This window comes from Lissotriton helveticus, chromosome 6, assembly GCF_964261635.1.
Source record: "Lissotriton helveticus chromosome 6, aLisHel1.1, whole genome shotgun sequence".
NCBI classification, from domain to species: Eukaryota; Metazoa; Chordata; class Amphibia; order Caudata; family Salamandridae; genus Lissotriton; species Lissotriton helveticus.
Genome location: NC_136067.1, coordinates 889,078,804 through 889,099,769, shown reverse-complemented (window position 1 = coordinate 889,099,769; position 20,966 = coordinate 889,078,804). Strand labels below are relative to the sequence as shown.

Genomic DNA, 20,966 nt, shown 5'->3' with positions numbered 1-20,966 from the left:
CATCAGCCACTGGATGCAGGACATGTGCTCTGGTCATACTCTGTGGACAGTCCTCATACCCGACCACACTGACCACATCCTTTGGTTGTACACACAGGCCTCTGCACAAAGGACATGTCTTTTATCATATCTAACCCCAAGCACCCATTAAGGAAACAAGTGGGGCACTTTGCTTTCTTGCACTAGCACCCCTCGCACCCTTGCTATACCACTTTGATGCACTCGGGTAAGCTGAGCTCAGCTGCACCAGGGCAGGCTGGGTTCAGCATCACTTAAACATGCTTGGCTAAATGGGGTTTAGCTCAGAATTACTGAGAAAGCCTGAGCTGACAGGATGGGTTCAGTGACTGCCAGGCAGTCTTGGCTCAACAGCACTTGGAGAGGCTGGGCTCATAAACACTCAGATAAGCTGGATTCACCTGCCCTCAGGGAGACAGGACTCTTGAGCACTCGGTAAGGTGGATTCTACAGCATGCAGGCTTGGCTCAGCAGCACTCAGGCAGGCTTGACACGGGTTTGGCTCAGCAGCATTCAGGCAGACTGGACATAGGCTCAGCTCAGCAGCACTCAGGCAGGCTGGATACAGACTTGACTCAGCAGCACTCAGACAGGCTTGGCTCAGCAGCATTCAATGCAGGCTTGGCTCAGAAGTACTCAGGCAGGCTGTACACAGGCTTGGCTCAGCAGCACTCAGACAGACTTGACTTTGCTGTATTCAAACGGAATGGGCTCAGCAGTACTCACGGGATGGTGGTGGGAATCTCGGCCTCGGTTTTAAAACGTCGGGTCCAGAGGAGCAATTTCTTGTCGAAGCGAGAGGGCCTGTGGCGGGGCAGCGCGGAGCTCTTCATCTCGTCTAAAAGCAGTAAAAAAGACGTTTTTAGTTATAACAGCAGGACGTCGTGCTGGACTCTCTTGAAAACGATGCGCTGCACCTTAAGCTGTTTTGAAAAACCGAGTTTACTTATCACCGAACTTGAACTGGCTGTAGTAGCACGCTCTAACGATATACTGAGAGTAAGAACATTTTATGTCGTTATCGATGTTTGTGAATTGGCTTTTGAGCTATAAAATGTAGTATTTAGAAAAACTTGCCATATAAGTAGGTATACGTGCAATGGTGCGCGGCCAGCTATGTTTTTGCAGATTTGTAAAGCGCGAACTCCTCCCAAAGGAATTGGAACGCTTTACATGAGCACCACGTTCATTTTTGTTGCAGTCACGGGGAGATTAAGTCATTTCACCGAAATCGAAGGATGCTGAGAACCGACGCCGAAGCGCGAGCCTAGTTCCCTAGCGCCAAAGTCGGCAGCTCTGGCTGTTAGACCCCCTCCCCCTCCCCCTTTCAGCAGTTTTGGGATAAGTAGAAGTGTCTTAAGCTTACCTGCTGCATGGTGAGAATTCCGGTGACCGGTAGGGGGCGCGCGCTGTAGGGCCCTACCAAGGTGTCGGCTGATGCCGCGAGTGGCACAGAGCATGGTAAGTCTGGTGAGTGACCTGAGCTGCCACCGCCTCCGGGCGCAGAGCACAGCTTCTGGTTTCAGCAGTGCACCCGCTGCTCCTTCTCCAGAGCACTGGAGGACTCCAGCCCTCTCCCGGCGCGTCTCCAACTCTAGCAGACGCACAGGATGGGTGGGATGAAGGGAGGGCACTACCCGCTGCCATGCGAATAGTGCAAGCTGCCTCTGCCCTGCGTTTATGGAGTATCTCTTTAAAGATGCTCGGTATTTTGGTCTGCGCCCTACTGTAGGAATACAAGCCTTGATAAAATAACCCCCTTTTTACCAGAAATTGGAAAAACAGAAGCGCTCCTAGATTAGTTTAAAACACCCTTAGCTGCTATTATAACGTTTTTTTTGTTGCACGTATAAATACAGCGCATTCCTGTCTTTTTCCTGAGCTGGTGCACAATGAGCTGTCTAGTGGCAAAGTAGGCTCCCTTGCACCATGGTGCAAGTGTGCCTGCATTGCACCATGGTGCAAGGCTGCATACACTGTAAGCAAGATTGTTTTTGTGCAGGGACTGTCACTTTCATGCACAAAAACAATCCTCTGAGGCATATTCCTCTTTCTATGTGGGCGCCAAAATGCAGCACACATAGAAAGAGAAAGTAACGAGGAGAAATAAAGATATTATTCCTCTTCACACCTCAATGGGTAAGAAAAATATTTTCACACATTCCCTGGCCTACCAGGAATGCACCAAAATCCATGGGTGGATGCGTGGGAACACCCATGGAAGACTTTCTTGGGGCAGAATAACACAATATAGTGATTTGAAACCTAGGCCGGGGAAGGCGCAGCTGGACCCAATGGGGGCCCAGGGCAAATGCCGCCCGGGGGTGGGAAGTCCTCCTCCCCGTCCCCATCACGAAACCCGCAAAAGGATGGGTGACCAGGATTGGTCACCTCAAGATAGCCAACGGACATCCCCCAATCAAGGGGCGAGTTGGCAAGCAGCTGGGGTGGTTAAATAGGGGCACGAGGCCCTGAGTTAGCCCACAGCCCCCCCCTGCAAGGAGAAGAAAGAATCATCGGTTCAACGGCTGGGACCAGGCTGTCGGGGAGGAAGGCGGCGCCGGGAGTAATCGAGTTGTGGTGGGGATCGGACACTATCCGGTGGGAACCGGTTGAGGAGCCTACGGCCGGTACCAATATCTACAGAAGAGACAAGTACACCATCCCCCTTACCGGCAGCCAGGATGGCGGTGTGATGGAGCAAGGTTTCGTACGCTAAGAGACTTGCTCGGATTCAATCCTCTCGAAATAACCTATAATTTATTTATCAACATGTTTCGTCTTACTAACATTGCACCACACAACATTTCTAGTATCTAGGGGAAGCTTTTCTATGTGCTTTTACTAACAGTAACTCAAATGCATTAAAATGGCCGCCACAATGCGGGAGTTTCATTGCGCATGCGTCTGCCACACTCACATGGTGTGACGTACTCTCTACTTTGGTGGGAAATCTTTGCAGCTGCGCACTAGAATTTAAGATGGCTGCTTCATGTTTCACATGTTAATGCATCTGCTTACGCTTTCACTAAACCATGCTCGTTCTGCTTCACTATTAATGCTATAGTTAAAATAAAGTAATGGGAATAGTGTAGAGATAAGTGGTATACAGTACCTTAAGTTATTCCTTGTTCTAAAACTGTTTCTTTTTGCTTTGCTGCTAGCTCGTATTTGGGCCTGATGTAATCTTGCTGTACTCCATATTGAAAAGGCTGCGTCTGCGCAGAAGAGCTCAAGAGCCCTCAAGTCATGGCATTGAACTTGTGCCAATGACAGTCTTGCCTGCGATGCTCCTGGGAACACAACCCCGTGAATTTCCAAGAGGAAGACAACTTGCTAAATTGTTTTTACATTGTATTTACTATTGGAACATTCATTGCTGGGTGGAATGAAAGCCCATGGGAAAATAAAAGTATGGGCGGGAACGATAATTTGCAATATTGGATGAAATTATCTCATACTGGTATGGTGTGATAACCTCTCCTCGTCTTTTGACCAATCAAATTGTGGGGATACACAAATTTACAACCCTGGGGGGTGGTACCCTGCCCTGGAAAATGGTATAACTAAGGTAGGCTTAGCTAGTTAGATTGTCCGACTTGTCTGAATATCTGACCTGTCACTGACCCAACGCAAGCTATAGGGGACCGAGAGCAGAGGTGCTGGCGGAGCACTCTGTCAGAAGATCCGGGAGCAGAGGTGCTGGCGGAGCACTCTGTCAGAAGAATAGATAACCCAATCGGGGTTTGGGAGGAGAATCGATAACCCAATCGGGGTCCGACTGTTAGCCGCAGAGAGGGGTGTGACGCGGGCGTTGCACTTAGCTGAGGGTATCTGTCCTGACCTGCATCCATCCTGATTTGGTCCTTACCTGTCCGGATCTGAACCTGTCCTGTCCTTTTGGCACCTGAACTATCGAGAGTCCTGTTTTCTTGTCTTAGCCCGTGGACAGGGTTGGTCTTCACCCTATTCTAGGTAAATATAAATCTGTGTGGGTATGTCATTGTATGTTTCCCTTTCTCTCCACTTTCATTGTTTCAATGCCTAAAAGAAGTCTCATAACTTTTCTACATATAATTGCTTTAATCATCGTCTTCTTAATCGAAAAGGCTTTAATTGAATGTGTATAGACTGTGACATTTAAGAATTTACATAGATAAAATGGTTTAAACTTTGCCCGAGTCTGTGGTTATTCAATTAATGCAAATTTTGTTTCCTACCTATTTGTGCTAACTCCCTTCAAACCCTTAAGACTTTGATACAGGTGACAAGGATTGGTAAGTCAAAATGTATAGGAAAAAGTCCTAAATTATTAAAATTCTGATTGGCGAATGATAAGTAGCCGGATTTACCTGTTCAAGGTGTGTATGTTTATCGACTCAGGTGAGTATGGTAATTGAGCAGGTAACTCCGCGCGCCATCAGGAGCGAGGAGGTGTCGAGTGCCTGCGGAATTCAGCAGGCAGCCATCAGTAGCATGCATCGCCACATGATCTGTCCTTCAGTTTATCCGTCCGTCCATCTGTCCGAAGTGTATTCTGCCAGGAGAATTTATAATTATCACCTCATCACCGTGAAATGAGAATGGACGTCACCACACCAGGGAAGAACAGAGGTGTTCACCCAGGAGAAGAAATATACCAGGCAGAGGGATCGACGTCCTGTGCAGCGAGACAAAAATGGCTTCACAAGAACACCTCAAGCCATTGCGGAGGCGTGCAAAATTGTATCATGATTGCAAAATAACTTATGGGTAGATGTGCCCGTTAATTTTCCAAGACCTGTATCTTCAACTCTATATAATTTTTGCTACATTCCGGCACACTAAAGATTGCAGGCTTCGGGCTTTCAGGAGAGGTTAATTGCCCCGGGACCTAGGTCTTTGCGGAGAGGTTTGGTCCATTCTCACGCTTTAAGATTGATCGACCCGTGGTATTATTTTAATTTAGAAGGAACACTCGAGATAAGAGGGCATGATTAATTCAAGGGTTAAGGATACGAGGCCTAACGGATAGAGCTGCTGACCGGGAAGCAGTGGGCTTTATTTCAATGTCCTGCAAATCTGCAGAAATCAGTTGATCTCCCTGTGCCTAAAAACATTAATCCGACCTCACGTAACGGAATCTGGGGCTTATGTAAAGCCTTTGGGCCAAGTTTGTGCTGTAGAAAGACTGAAAAAATATTAGAACATTGGAATGTTGGGAGCTCCATTGTAGACAATTGAGTTCTCCTTGCTTCTACAGGACGGTAAAGGCCCACAGAGCAACATTCCAATGTCTTACACAGGCCTCTGGGGGCTCGAGGGGATTTAAATCCCCTCAAGCTTCGAGAGGCCTTTGTTTTATTTGTTAGAACATTCTGCACTCTAGTGGCAGAATGTTCTAATGGCCTTATAGCCCTTAGTAGCAGGGCTATACCGGCTATTAAAGTCCCGCAACCGTTTCACTAAACTTACTCTTCCATGGTACGACGGAGGGATAGGTCTACCAGACCTGCGTAAATATTATTGGGCCTCGCAGCTGGCTGCGGTGAATCACGTCATCTACGGTCCCCCCGGGGACCCGTGATACACCATGGACCGCTGGCAAGTGCCAAGTTGTGACTTTACGAGAGCGCTCTATGCCAAACCCTGTTGATTCCCCTTAGCGGGACCCATGACACACGCTGTTCAGGTGTGGCACACGACTAACAGATATCTGAAATCTGAGGGAGGCTTACACTGGCCACCCCGCTGTGGAGCTCAGCAAAATTGGGCAGTTTGTGGAAGTCTAGGGGCTTTGATAAATGGGGTCTCATTGGGATCACACAGATTAAAGATGTCTGGGGAGGGGGCATGGTTCACACATTTCAATTCCTCCAGCAGCAGTACCACCTACACGACCGGGAACACTACCACTACCTTCAAATTAGCCATGCACTGCACGCGAATATTCCCAAGGATACGTCGCTTCCCGATGACTTTAAGGATGCAAAATTATTCTATCGGGCCATACTTACCACTAGTCCATATATGTTTATCAATAATAATAATTCAGTCGGCAATGGAGAAGGTTCAATCGTTTATTCAATCAAATACAAGCCCTAGCAGGGGAGCCTCAGTCTACACAACCCTCGGAGGTGCGCAGAGGAGACTGATTACATGTTCGAAGTACAAAGCATATATACGTTTCATGTGTTCAAGATGACACCCTACAAGGAAAGATACAACTCTGTCTATCTGTAGCCCGGGGAGTACAGGAACGGGCTCTACTAGAATGTGCGCATCCCACAAGAAAGGCAGATGTGACCTTGGGTTTCCTTGAGCTACCGGCTAGCAACTATAGTAAGCGGCCTGGCTGCCGTCATAGTTTCCTGCAGCAAACGCGATCACGAGATTTCAGGGAAACAGCACTAGCACATAGGGAAACTAAACAAAATGGCTCCGGTTATATTAATAGGAGCAAAACGAGTCAAAAGTGAATCATCGGTCACTTAAGAAAGCATAGTGTATTCTAACTACACGATTATATAATTACGAGGTTACATTGGATATATTAGGCCAATAATGCATGTTATCAAAATTCGATCCCAACAGACGGCCCTTTTGGCCTACTATAGCCAATACAAATTCATTCTACAAAAACCCCCTCATCGATCTGCATGAGATCCGACACCTCCTTTTGGATCATCTGCTTCTCAACCTTAACTTGTCGAGAAAAGTTCAAAGCAGATGTTATCCTGGTTGCGCAAAACGAGCAGCAAGCCGGGCCACACTGGAGACACAGGCAACACGTAAATATTACTCCAAAAGCTCCGGCCAGCACTATGAATATCTTCCAACCCCAAGTAGCTAAAAGGCCCCAAAACCAGCTGCTAAGGGACCAGGTGCCGTTATCCACATGTGCTTCGCTGGCTAATCGATGTAGTTTCTGTATAGCAAGATGAATGGTAGGGGCTGAATCTGAAATAAACACGCAGCAAGAGCTGCCGATCACACGACAGGCTCCTCCCCTATCTGTGAGGATGATGTCAAGAACCATCCGGTTCTGGAGCGAAACAAGCCTTGTCGCTGCAAGCTCTACAGTGATATTAGTTAAGATCCCAGTAGTGGTCTGGACCACGTTCTCAACTATTCGGGACAGGCGTCGTATACTGCGGCTATTGAATATGGGTCCCCAGAAGGGGGTGAGACCCTTAGCAAAATCTTCGAATTGTTGCAAGGAGGTATCGGTTTGGTCAGTACTGTCCGTGTCATAGCTCCTAACGTTTCGGCTAATCACTGCCCCTTTCTGGACTAACTGATGAGTTTGGTGATAGTCGGGCGGAGCAATATACACAGGAGGGTAGAGAAATGAGAGATAGCAACTTCCTGCCCATCCCCGGGGAAGCCATGTGTATGCATTCTCACCACAGACGAAGTATACATCTGGTGGAGTAATCATAGGTGGGGTACAATATACCTGTAAAGTGTAGGTGTAATTGCATCTGCTCTTCCCTACCTTAACATGACCTTTTCCCTTTATGCAAAAGAGAGAGGTAGTATTAATGATGGGGATCGGCAAAGCCTTGCCATTCGTAACATTTCTTTCTTTAAAATGCTGAAAGTACATAGTATCATTAAAAAGTTCAAAATCCTGCATTTCCTCCATTAACCATGTAACATTCTTATAATCTGTATATACGTTCATACAAGCATTGGGGTCCAATGAACCCTCTCCCCTGTTTCCTGCTGCATCAAATCCTTGATGTGTTTCTATGTATTTCAAAATGGCTTCATAATCTCTTTCAGTATACATTTTCGGTTCAGCTACATAATGTGAATACATCAAAGATAACAATTGGAACCAGGCTTCGCAACTAGCTAAATAAGACATTGGTAAGGAGATAAACAGTTCGTGCTGGTGCATGACTGAAGGAAGTAACCCACATACCCAACAGTTCATCTTATTAGTGGTGCTGTGTGTCTGGTGCAACATTTCAATAAAAGCATTTTTCATATAAGTTTCTCTGTGTCTGGCCTTGTGAGGGGGCAAAGAATACAAGAGATGCTCTTCCGGGGCAACAGTAGTTCCTAACAGCTTCTGTACTGGGTGCTGAAACTCTAAATATACGAATACACACACATAATTATTGTAATGATAACAATAAAAGCAACGAATGCCACCTTCACTCTGGTGGACCATCCGGAAAATAAATGCATATTATCCACATATCGCTGAGGGGCTAGTGGCCTTTCATCCTCCATTGCAAATCGAGCAAAAGGAAACATACTCTCTATAAGTCCAAACCTAACTCGGTCCCTCTCTATAAGTCCAAATCTATCAATGTATCCACAAAGCACGCATGCCACCAGAGTGGATCTTCTCCCTGTATCCGTTCTAGAGCCTCACAGGCAGACTCTCGTCATCCATTAGGTGAAAAAGCAAATAACTTCCTTCGTCTGGAAGAACAACCGCAGCCCCCAACTCAGGTTTTCTTTCTGAACAGAGCTACTTAACACAGTGTTCCAAGCTCTCAACGAGTTCAGTCCAGTGTCTCGCTCAGTACCCCAGGGTATCTATCCGATATTTTTCAAATGAAGTCTCTCCCTATTTTCTTCCACGAAAGACTGGGGCACTGCGCTGTTTTCGGGGCCGCAGGTCGTAGTTACAGCGACCAGGTTGCTCCTGGTCAGAAAACAACTCAGTTGCAGGGGCATCATATGCATTTGACCCCTGTAATACACCAGAGATAATGGCCTCCGCTGTTTGAGCCGCCGCCCCGTCACCTGAGTGCAACGCTTCACTCGGCTGCCCTTCCTCTCGGGCTTCCGAAAAAGGTACAAAGCTCTGCAGCGACTCTCCTTCCTGGCTAGGAAGTCCTTCGCGGTTTTGCAAATCAAAGGGCAAAGGGAGCGGAAGGCGCTTCAAATGGCTTGCATGGATCCAATGTTTACGTCCATGCACCTTCACAGCCGACCTCGTAGCAAGTATGATCTGGTAGGGCTCAGACCATTTCGGTTCCAAACTCGATTTCCGTTGGTAGTTCCTCACCAGGACCCACTGGCCTGGTTCCAATCGATGTCTTGGACCCTCTGATAGCGGCCGCAATGTCTCAGATACCTGTTGATGAATAGAACGCAGATCTTTAGTCAAAGCATACAAGTAGTCCGTCATCAAAAGATAATCAATGTCTCTAAAGGATCTGGGCCTAGGGACTCCCCACACATTGGCCGGTTGGCCAAAGATTACTTCATAGGGGGATAAACCCGTTCTTGTGTGTGGTGTGGTTCACAGAGACATTAATGCTAAAGGGAGGGCATCGGGCCATTTCAATCCAGTGCTTGCACAGATTTTGGCCATTTTCAGTTTCAATATACCATTATATTTTTCAACTAGACCGGCTGACTGGGGGTGCCTGGCTGCATGAAATTTCTGCCTAATTTGTAAACCGTCACAACCACTCTGAACCAATGAGGCATTAAAGTGTGTACCATTATCAGACCAGATAATCCGGGGCAAGCAAAATCGGGGGAAATATTCTTTAATCAAAGCTTTAGCAGTGGCAACTGCAGTGGCTTCCTTGGTGGGGTAGGCTTCAACCCATTTACTGAACGCGCAAACCACCACTAATACATATTTCAAATTATTCACTCTCTCCATCTGTATGTAGTCAATCTGAAGAACTTCAAAGGGCAGAGATGGTGGTGCAAAATTTCCACTCAGGACCGATTCTCTGCCCCCTGAATTATAACGCAAGCATACTGGGCAATACTTAACCACATGTACTGCAGTTTTGGGAATATTTGGGTTATTCCAAACTGGGTCTAACACTGCACAAATACCTTTTGCTCCTATGTGTGCTGGACCATGAGCCATGGTTACTACAGCATATACCAATGCATTAGGGAGTAACCAGCGCTGTTTCTCAGTTTGATCTATCCAACATTCATTCTTGTCCAATTGTCCCACTTCCTGTTCCCATTTCTGTGCCTCATCTATGGTAGCTTCCTTCTGTAATTCTTTTACGCTCTCAATAGTATTATCAAACACAGATGCTTCCGCCACCCACCGGGCTGAAGCACTAGAGAACATGGGAGTCATCTTAGTCTGTGCTGTTTCCTTAGCTACTGAGTCAGCATAAGCATTTCCCTTTCCCGTGGAATCAATGATTTTCTGATGAGCACTGCATTTGATAATGGCAACTTTATCTGGTAGTGTCAAGGCAAGTAACAAACGATCAATTAAAGGACCGTGTTGAATTTTCTGACCATGCGTGGTAAAGAAACCCCTTTCCCTCCACAGCCTCCCAAAACTATGGGCAACGCCAAAAGCGTACTGGCTGTCTGTGTAAATATTTACTCTTAAGCCTTTACTGATCTCACAGGCTCGTAACAAAGCTATTAGTTCAGCTGCCTGGGCTGAGTGATGTGAAATCCTAGCGGTTTCCACCACCGTTTTTAAGGTCGTAATGGCATACGCAGCTATGGCTGTACCATCTGGTAATTTAAAACAAGAACCATCCACATACAGCTCTCCCTGGGGTTCTGGTAAAGGGGTGTCGGTAAGATCTACACGGCCTTTTGTTTCTTCTTCAGTTCTAAATATACAATCATGGGTATCAGCTGTTTTAGCATTAGAAGGAAGAGGCAATAATGTTGCTGGATTCAATGTAGCACATCGTTTAATTGTAATGTGTGGTGCAAACAATGTCAGTTTGTATCCTGTTAAACGAGCACTTGTAAGGTGCTGAGTCTTAGTTCCATTTAACAGAATATCCACAGTGTGCGGTACCAAGACTGTGAGTTCCGTATTCAAAACTATACCGTCTGATTGTCGGATGGTCACCGCTACCGCCGCAGTGGCCCTCAGGCAACTGGGAAGGGCTTGTGCAACCATGTCTAACACTGATGAAAAGGAAGCACAGGGTCTCTGCTTCCTGCCAAAATCCTGTGTTAATACTGAAAGAGAACAACCGTCCACCTCGTGCACATAAAGTGAAAAAGGCTTCAGGTAATCTGGGGTATCCAAAACAGGTGCAGAACACAAAGCAGATTTCAAAGAGTCAAAGGCTTCTTGGCACTCATCCGTCCAGGGTAGGGGTTCATGCACATCTTTGGTAGTCAAATAAAACAAGGGTTTAGAGAGAAGTGAATAGTTAGGAATCCATTGGCGACAGTAAGAGGTTATGCCGAGAAAAGCACGGACATCACGTTGAGTACGAGGTACAGACATATTAGTCATTACAGATATTCGTTCTGGTGTTAGTCGTCTCCCCGCTTTCGACAGTAAGTGCCCAAGGTAGGTCACTTCCTGTCGACAATATTGAAATTTAGAGAGGGAGACTTTGTTTCCTTTATCAGCCAAATGTTGTAACAATTTCACAGTCGCTCCTTTGCAGCCTTCCTCTGTATCGGAGGCCACCAAAATATCGTCCACGTATTGGATAATTGTGTTACCCGCAGACAAAATTAATTCATCCAGGACTGCCTTTAAAGCTTGGCTATAAATGCGGGGACTTTCGGTGTAGCCTTGGGGTGCACGCGTAAATCTAAAGCTTCGGCCTCCTAATGAGAATCCGAAGATATGTCTGCTAGCAGGGTGAATTGGAATGCTAAATAAGGCATTCTTTAAATCTATTATAGAAAAATATTGGGCCGTAGGGGGAATCATTGTAAGAATTGTTGTAATATCCGGCACCACTGGGTATTGAGGGACTACTATCTTATTGACCGCTCGAAGGTCAATCACAAAGCGATAGGCAGTCCCATAATCAGGGGCACCATCAATTGGTGTCCTTTTCAGAATCGGCAAAATGGGACTATTACAAACATTAGCAGCTGTTTCTTCCACCACCCCCTGTCAATGAGGTCATGAATGATATGCAACAAGGCCTGTTCACCTTCTGGTGAAATCTTATACTGGGGAATGCGTGGCATCTGTGCATTCGGTTTCAGGGTTATTTACACAGGAGCTATTCTTAACAGACCTACATCGGTGTCCCCTGTTGCCCACAGTGTCCGAGGAATGGTGGAGAATTCAGGGGGCAAGGTCTCATTTTTTAGCAAAGTATTGGGCCTCTTTCACAGATGGTTTCTGCATTGTCAGGAAGATACCATCAGGGGAACAATAAATGCGAGCATGTAATCTCTTTAGAATGTCTAACCCTAAGAGGTTTCCCCACAATTAGAAGTCAGAAGGAAGGGGGTGTGCATAGAGATGGGACCTATCGTAAAAGGCAGAGGTTTTGAAATGGGGCTCACTATCGGTTTTCCAGAGAATCCCACTGATGCATTATTTTGGCCAGACAGAGCTGCCCCTGGGACCAGTGTACGAGCGACTGAACTACTCATCGCCCCAGTATCCACTAAAAACTTTCCCGATGTACCCAACAGTTCTCCTTGTACATAAGGTCCCTCTTGGTCAACTGGTACTGTAATATGGCCCCTGCTCTGTCCATGGCTGTCTCATGCATAATCCCGTTCATCATACCTATCATCCTGGTAAGTCTCGTTATAGTATTGTCTGTTTTGAGGGTCATCGAAATAATTTTTCCGAGAACCCTCACGTTGTGGTTAATCTCCTCTCATGCTATTCCGATCTAGGTTCCCTCTGCCTCTTCCTCGTCCTCTACTAGGTCCATTCCTTGTCAATAACAGAGGGCAATCTACTCTCCAATGGCCTTCCTCCCTGCAATAAGAACATTGGTTTATCCCAATATTCGGTGGGCCTCCCCTACTTCTTCCTGCCGTTTGACCTCTCTGAAATGAGCCTCGCACTCCTCGTCCTGAATTATTCCCTCTACTGACTTGCTGCAGTAGTACCCTAGTTTTTAGATCCTTAGTCTTTTTCTCTGATTTCTCCTTACTCTCATTTTCTCGATGTTCATAGTATTGGGCCATGCTAAGGATAACAGAGGGTGCAGCCCTAGTCCACGTGCTTTCAGTTGATTCAAGACGAGTCATAACCTCAGGGAGCAAGTTCGTGACAAATCTATTTACAAATAATCGAATTCCACCCTCCGTAGAGAGATCCTGACCACTAAAATCTATGAACACCTTCTCAAACCTGGTAAAGAAATCGGACACACTTTCGTCCTTTTTCTATTTACACGCTGTTAATTTATCCCAATCTACCTTCCTTGGAGCTAGAAGAGTCTGCACATATGTAACAATTTTATCTGGTACTGCTAATATTTAATCCCGGGGTTTCTCACCCGGCTTTCGTTCCTTATCCCAATTTTTTAATTGATCCCAAGTTCCTCCCAACTCGGGGATATGGTCCGTATCATGTATCAGTCTCCAAATATCCACCGGAATCAGGAGACCAAAAAATAGCTCGATATCAGCTATAGTCATAATGGCCGAATTGGCGTCTTCCGTCAATTCTTTATAATAGGCTGTAGGATTTTTACGGGGGTCATGGAGCTGGGCTTTTAACGTAAGGACCTCACTTCGTTTCCAAGGGGTGTAAACCCATTGTTCCTGAAGTCTAGCGTACTCTCGTGCTCTAGTAACATTGCCAGCATTATCCTTTATCTCAGGTAGTTCCGGAAAGAAAAGAGGATGCACCTCTCTCATGGGGTGCTGTGCCCCCCATTCAGCACTCTTCCGGTGCATCCGCTCCCTATAATGCAAAAGGGTGGTTACATTCTGATACACTTCCTTGACTTGGAGATGGAATTTATGAGCATGATCCCTGATGTCACGGAGTATCTGAGGAGGTAATCCTTCCTCAAAACACTGTTCCCATAGTGAAATCAATCGGATCGCCATGCTCTCTAGAGCCAGTTGTTGTGCAACGGGCTCAAAATCCTTCATAGTACTCCAAATATCTTCCAAAGTATAAATAGGATTCCGCATCCACTGGGATGCCTGAATTATAATAGCTCTCTTTTCCTCTTGTCCCAACAGCGACCGAGTGAAAGCTCGCTGATCACTCAAGTCAGACATCAGTCGCTTGGGCGTGGCACCCGGACCAACTATATTTCGGAGTTACAAAGTGGTCTGAGTCGGAGGGGAAAGAAATACAGGATGCAAGGGGGAAGGGACAGTCGCGTCCGGCTGAAGGGATATTAAGGGTGAGGTAGTTGGTCGAAGAGAAGGAGGGGAAACCGGAACATCAGGTCCCAATCTGTTAACCGGGGCCGCGGCAACCACCCCTGACGGCGGTCGGGCGGCCGAAACGGCTCCCCCTTGTTCGACTCGTACCACAGGCACGGCTGGATACAAGCCTTGCGGGCATAAGGGGGAGGTGGTCAGACTTCCAGCAATTCTTCTTATTTATCTCCTGTCTCTGGTCTAGCCACATAGCTTTTATCAGTCTCCAACCGAAACTGCCTATCCATCCGTTCAATATTCCTTTCCACCTTTTCCTTATTGTACGCTACTGCTTTCTGTGTGACGGTCTGACCCGATTTCATCTTCCCCAGCTTCTATTCCCGAATTCGTCGTCTTTTTGCTTCCTTCAACCATAAGTTCAAGGAATCAAACATTGACTGACGACTTTTCTTCATAAAAATTTATTCTATATATAATTGATCTTTTTCTCATCAAAAGACCCCGTGAGAGGCCACTGTAAATCCGAATTATCCTTGGTGTATTTGTTCCAAAGAGTATTGAACAAAATTGGCTGTAAACCATGTTTGGTATACATATCAAAACTGGGGCTGCACTCGGGAGGGGCAGGCTGTCTTTCTTCAAGCCGTGTACCTCTCCGACAACAACACCCAAAACATATTTTGCTAAAACACGACATTATGATAATACTTTCAAGTTGCTTTTTAGTCACAAAATTTCAAAATACACACATACTTGGACGCGTCCTTTGCATCATCCACTCATACACCTTTCATTCAATGGTCACAAGAAAGTGCTGTAAAACAGAGCAAGGCAAAACACCTCTCATATAATACTCTATGCAAATGACGTCTTCAAATACGAACAGAGCCCGTCGACTCCTGTTCGGGGAATCGATTCAAAAGAATTCCAGACCAACAAAATCTCACCAAAGGGAACAGTCGTCAGACTGTTCTGAGAGCATCTGATAGGCGAACCACGAACTCTCTCACAGGCCATCCCATGGTCCTGTTCTGGTTGGGCCGGGCACCTAGACACGTCTCCAGAACCCTTGCTTACCCAGTTGCTCCCAGGGCTTTCCCGGAGAGAATTCGGCCAAACAAGCAACGCTGTACTCTGCTAAGGCATCAGATGTAATCTCAATTATTCACCAAACAAGTTCGTGGGGCCTCTACTCGTGCAGCCCCTTCGCCGCAACGATAGATCCCCAGATTCCCTCGTGGTCCGGCTTCACCGGCCACCTTCAAACAAAAACAGTTAACTGTTATTCAAAAAGAAAAAACTTCCTCTAAGTGATTCTTATCCAATTCAATTTCAAATATCACTCACCTGGTGCACTCAGGTCGATTGCGAATTCTCCACTGCCGACACCTAGACAGACCGACACAGTCTGTTCTTCTCTCGGGTTAAGCCCGTAGGACTCCGGCGTAGGGTCTTCAGAAGCTGGGAGGGATACTGGGCTCGAGAGTGGAGCAACTTGTTTTCATACCGCAAACGGGTGTCTCAAATCAGGATCCTTTTTCCGTCCACCCGCTCGTCCAGAACTCCTCCCTGTCCCGTCACCCCTGTTTACAGGAGAGGACGACCCTATCGCGGAGTCCCGGCGGAGTCGCCAACTGAAGGATGCAAAATTATTCTATTGGGCCATACTTACCACTAGCCCATATATGTTTATCAATAATAATAATTCAGTCGGCAATGGAGAAGTTTCAATCGTTTATTCAATCAAATACAAGCCCTGGCAGGGGAGCCTCAGTCTACACAACCCTTGGAGGTGCGCAGAGGAGACTAATTACATGTTCGAAGTACAAAGCATATATAAGTATCATGTGTTCAAGATGACACCCTACAAGGAAAGATACAACTTGTCTGTATGCCAAGAGGAATACCCATATAAGGCACAGTTGATTGCTAGTAGCCTAGGCCTAAGCTATTCCGGGGGCAGGTCAGCAAGGTGCCTCCCTGTCTATCTGTACAGGAACGGGCTCTACTAGAATGTGCGCATCCCACAAGAAAGGCAGATGTGACCTTGGGTTTCCTTGAGCTACCGGCTAGCAACTATAGTAAGCGGCCTGGCTGCCGTCATAGTTTCGAGCAGCAAACGCGATCACATGATTTCAGGGAAACAGCACTAGCACATAGGGAAACGAAACAAAATGGCTCCGGTTATATCAATAGGAGCAAAACGAGTCAAAAGTGAATCATCGGTCACTTAAGAAAGCATAGTGTATTCTAACTACACGATTATATAATTACGAGGTTACATTTGATATATTAGGCCAATAATGCATGTTATCAAAATTCGATCCCAACAGCCTCCCCCCTTGAAGACCGGGTGCTAGATGGTCATCTCCCTGAGAAGACCATTTCTTTAATTTACAGGAAACTCATAAATAATATGGAGGATCCCTTGACCCTTATTAAAGCGCGTTGCAATGAGGATGGGCTGGAACTTGATGAGGAGGGATGGAGGAAGGCGGTCTCCTCTCCACGGGAGGTAGCGATACAGATGTGGCTCAGACTAGTGCAGTTAAAGATTTTGCACAGGACATATGTTACGGGGCCGAGTTTGATCCGTATGGGCCGTTCGGAGAGAGGGGAGTGCAGGAGGGGATGCAGAGAACTTGGAACGTTTATGCATATTTTGTGGCACTGCACTGGGGTACAGACATACTGGGGGAAGATCCACGATAAGATGCAGGAGGTCCTGGGGGTGGAGATGAGGCCTGAGGCCTGCAGGTGTATCCTAACAGTTTGGGAGCCCGCAGATCTGAATACGCACAGGAAGCAGTGGGCGACATTAGCATGCATGATAGCAAAGCGTAATATTGCCCAGCTATGGGGGGCAAGCCAGTCTCCCAGAGTGGAGAAATGGGCACAGGATTTGGACTGGTGCATGTTTCGAGAACGAGCAGTATATGCGGCTAGGGGATGTCCGGCAAAGTGGGGGAAGATTTGGGAAGCTTGGAATCACTACCGTGGAGATATCTGTGAGCCCCCAGTGCGCCAAGAGGATAAAGAGGTGCACGAACCTCCCTGATCCACTTTTACTATTCTGTATTGTAACTTCTGATGTATGGAAATAAATTATAAAACTTACAACAGTTTAACTGTCACCTGATGTTTATTCATCAATGATGTTTAATAAAAAGAAAAAAAAGTCCTGCAACCTTGTTAAAGTCCCTCGCTTTTGGCTCGGGCCTTTAACGTGATAGCCGGCCTTTAATAGCCGGTATATCCCGCTATGGCAGTATATAAGGCTATTATAAATAACTAAATGGTGTGTCTTTAACGGAAAACAGAATATTTCCCACTTCCCAGGCCATGCTGTCAGCATTGCGTTACGATCATTAATCCCCCGTAGACTCCCCTTCCATATCGGGAATGGTAACTGACCTATATTTTAAGGATGAAAAGTGAACCGGCTCAGTATGCCAGAGCGTTACTGGGGCAGCCTCTGCCTGCTTGAATCTCGGCAGACCTCCCGGGAAGGTAACAGCAGGCAATCTTTAACACGGAGGTAATATTTCTAAAAGTTCTCTCAATTTGTGCCTTTTTCCAATGTTTTGTTAAGGTAAGTGAGCGTGGAGCTGGAATGCTGCTCTAATGGAGATGTGCATGCCTCTCAGCACACTGGTTGGGCAGAACAGGGTCAGTTTCTCAGGACCAGAAAAGGCTAATTTAGTGACAGCTCAACGTCTTTACGGTGGCACGGCACTCCCCTAAAAGGTTCCGTTACCGTGAAGAGGAAAGGAGCAAGAGGGAAGAGTGAGCAAGATCTGAAAACCTCAAATCAATTCAGAAAGCTTTTCACAAATGGTCATAGATTGGGTGGTTGGATGACCTTAAATAGGGCTTAAACAGATGTTTCAAATACCATTTGACTTAATTTATGTTGAAGTGGGAGAGATGCGAGTCTGATAGAGATTTTGCAGAAATATGTTGTGTTGTTTCTTGCAAGCATCCATACAAAATTACTTTTGAATCAAAACGGGAACTCTCTGAGTCAGAGGACACAGGGAATAATTGTAGTAGTGCTAGTGGGATGTCACTATATTGCATGTCCCTATCCCCCAATATTAGACGTAAACACAGTTAGAACTTGTACCATTGTCCTATGCAGTGGCAGTGACCTGGCCAGATAGGCCATTTTCGCTAAATTCATTTTAATGTGGGAGATGTATGAGTCTTATAGATATTTTAAAGAGAAATATTGTGTTTGTTTCATGCACACATCCATACTAAGTTACTATTAGGTCAACACAGGAACTCTCATAGTCATAGGTCATAGGGAATATTTGTAGTATTATTAGCAAGCTGTCACAATATTTAAAGCACATGCCACTATCCTGGTGTTATGTGCAGTATGGACTAAAGCGTTAATCAGAACAGTGAGCCATTACTGGTTAGCAGGGAGCTGCATCCAACTACGAGGTGCAGAGCGGAATGGTATTACTACCCCAGTCTTTCATTTTCCGCACGCTGCAAAAAGGGTCATTTGGGCAGAAACCATGGTCCAGCGGGTTATTCCGGGGTTTGTTTTTCTCTGTGCCGGGTACTTGTAGTCATTGCCCGTGCACTGCTTTAACACCTTGAATGCTATGGGGATTTTTCTCCTGTGCTGGAACTCCATGAACCCCATAATTCATGACGAGCTGGGCTCGTCATCAGCGTAGCAGGAGGCTACTGCATGACGAGCCCAGCTCGTCATGAGCGTGGAAGGGGTTAAACACAGAGGATTGATGCTATCAGTGTAAGGTTGGGGTGTCGTTTAAGGTACCTGTCTCCCACCTGTGTAACTGTTTTAAGAGACGGACTGAAGCATAGCTTAATTAGTTAAAAAAGCGTAACTTTCGGGTATGGCAAATCAGGCTCCAGTGCCCTCAGGTTGGTAGGCAGGGAGACCACGAATAATTGATATAAAGGGAAATACAGCTGAAATCACTGCATTAGATGGTAATAATGGTGAAGCCACGATGCCTGTTGCAAGACTGCTTCCTATTGGCATCCTACTTTGGCCTGGGAAGTAATAGTTGAATCAGTAGTTAGCTTTCGCAGGTTCAAATCCCACCAATTTTCCGCTACTGGGAGCAAGCGGTATAATCTCCCACAACTGTCAGCAAGAGCACTTTGGCAGCCCATTGTTTTGCAGTACTACAGGAAAAAGTATGGGTACTAGATGAGGTTACTCAGGAATGGCCTACACACGCCGGGAAGACATAGAATTGAGGGCAGGTTATAGGAAGACCCTCCTGCATCGGTCAAAGACGCAGAGGGGTTTCAGCTGAGGAAGGAAGGGAAGGGAGAGCAAGGGGGAACTCCCTCTGATCGTAAAACTGTAGGTAGTGTGGCAGAAGAAACCCAGGAATTATATACAAAAGAGAGAAAATCTACTAGAGGTAGATGGAAGGTTCACACAGTGTCCTTGAGATGCCTCATGGCAGGGGCACTGAGGGAGCTAATGACAGCACACAGCCACAGGCAGAGTAGATGTGACGCTCCCACTGGGCCCTTGGGATGCCTCATTGCAGGGGCACTGAGGGAGCTAATGACAGCACACAGCCACAGGCAGAGTAGATGTGATGCTCCCACAGGGCCCTTGGGATGCCTCATGGCAGGGGTACTGAGGGAGCTAAATGACAGCACACAGCCACAGGCTGAGTAGATGAGATGCTCACACAGGGTCCTTGGGATGATACACTGCAGGGACCCTGAGGAGCAGGCGAGTGTCCAACAAAGGGTCCAGGGCAAGCGGAACCGCACTTGCAGCACGGGCAGGTCCTAACGGACACCCACCAAAATCCGTAGCAAGTTGAAACCTGGAACCGCAGACATAGAGGCCCGGCCAAAGGGGTACCTAACAAAACTATACTGTTTGGGAGCAAATAACAACAATGAAGGTACAAAGACAATGTAAGTATACTATAACATGGATGTTATGAATGACCAATGAAATTGTGCAATGTACAACCATGTTATGTCTGAATAAACTGTGACCTTTTAATGCACCAAATCATGTTGTCAGTGGTGTGATGTAAAGGTAAAAAGGACGCAGTTAAGTGGGCAAGGGGAGGAGGGGGACTTGCCCCTGGGAGGGGTTAAAACCCAGGCCAGGGAAGGCATAGCTGGACCCAATGGGGTCCCGGGGCACACGGCGCCCAGAGGTGGGATGCCCCCTACGTTGCGAAGCCCGCGAATGGAGGGGCGACCAGGATTGGTCACCTCAAGATAGCCAACAGCTCCCCACCAGATCAAGGGGCGAGTTGGCAAGCAGCTGGGGGGGGTAAATAGGGGAGCGATGCACAGAGTTAGCCTACAACCCTCCCTGTAAGGAGAAGAAGAATCCCATCCACCCACACCTAAGGAAGCGGGAGTCGCAGCCGCAAGGAAGAGGTGAGGCGGAAGAAACCCAGGAAAGATATACAAAAAAGAGAAAATTTACTAGAGGTAGATGGAAGGCTCACATAGTGTCTTTGGGATGACTAACAGCAGGGGCAAGGTGGAGCTAATGACAGCTCACAGCCACAGGCAGAGTAGATGCAACGCTCCCACAGGACCCTTGGGATGCCTCATGGCAGGGGCACTGAGGGAGCTAATGTAAAGATATAAGGAACGCAGTTAAGTGGGCAAGGGGAGGAGGGGGATTCACCCCTGGGAGGGGTTGTGCTGCACTGCGTTACTCTAGATTTATCAAGCATGACATTTAGTGTCAAAATGATGGTCTCTTTGACTTGTTAATAAGACATGATAATACGTCTCACCTCACTGACTTGGTTGCTGTCAATAATTCTTGCTCTCTGGTTCTTTCTGTTTTTCAAAAGATTAGGGCCTCATGTATGGGGAATTTGTGTAAGGCAGCGCCGCAAGTTTTCTTGTTGCACTTCCCTATACCAATGTGAAGGGCTGGAATGCAC

At 46.7% G+C, this 20,966-nt stretch overlaps 1 protein-coding gene across 1 annotated transcript in view; it reads right to left on the bottom strand.

Annotated features, from left to right (window-relative positions):
- FAM162B (family with sequence similarity 162 member B) overlaps positions 1-1,539 on the bottom strand; it is a 150,815-nt gene extending 149,276 nt beyond the window's left edge. The window contains exons 1-2 of the mRNA XM_078648507.1: positions 1,385-1,539; positions 745-856 (exon numbers count right to left, since the gene is read on the bottom strand). Coding sequence (XP_078504633.1) covers positions 745-856; positions 1,385-1,478 — 206 coding nt within the window. The 5' untranslated portion in view covers positions 1,479-1,539. The remainder of the gene's footprint in view (positions 1-744; positions 857-1,384) is intronic.
- Between the last annotated feature and the right edge of the window lie 19,427 nt (positions 1,540-20,966).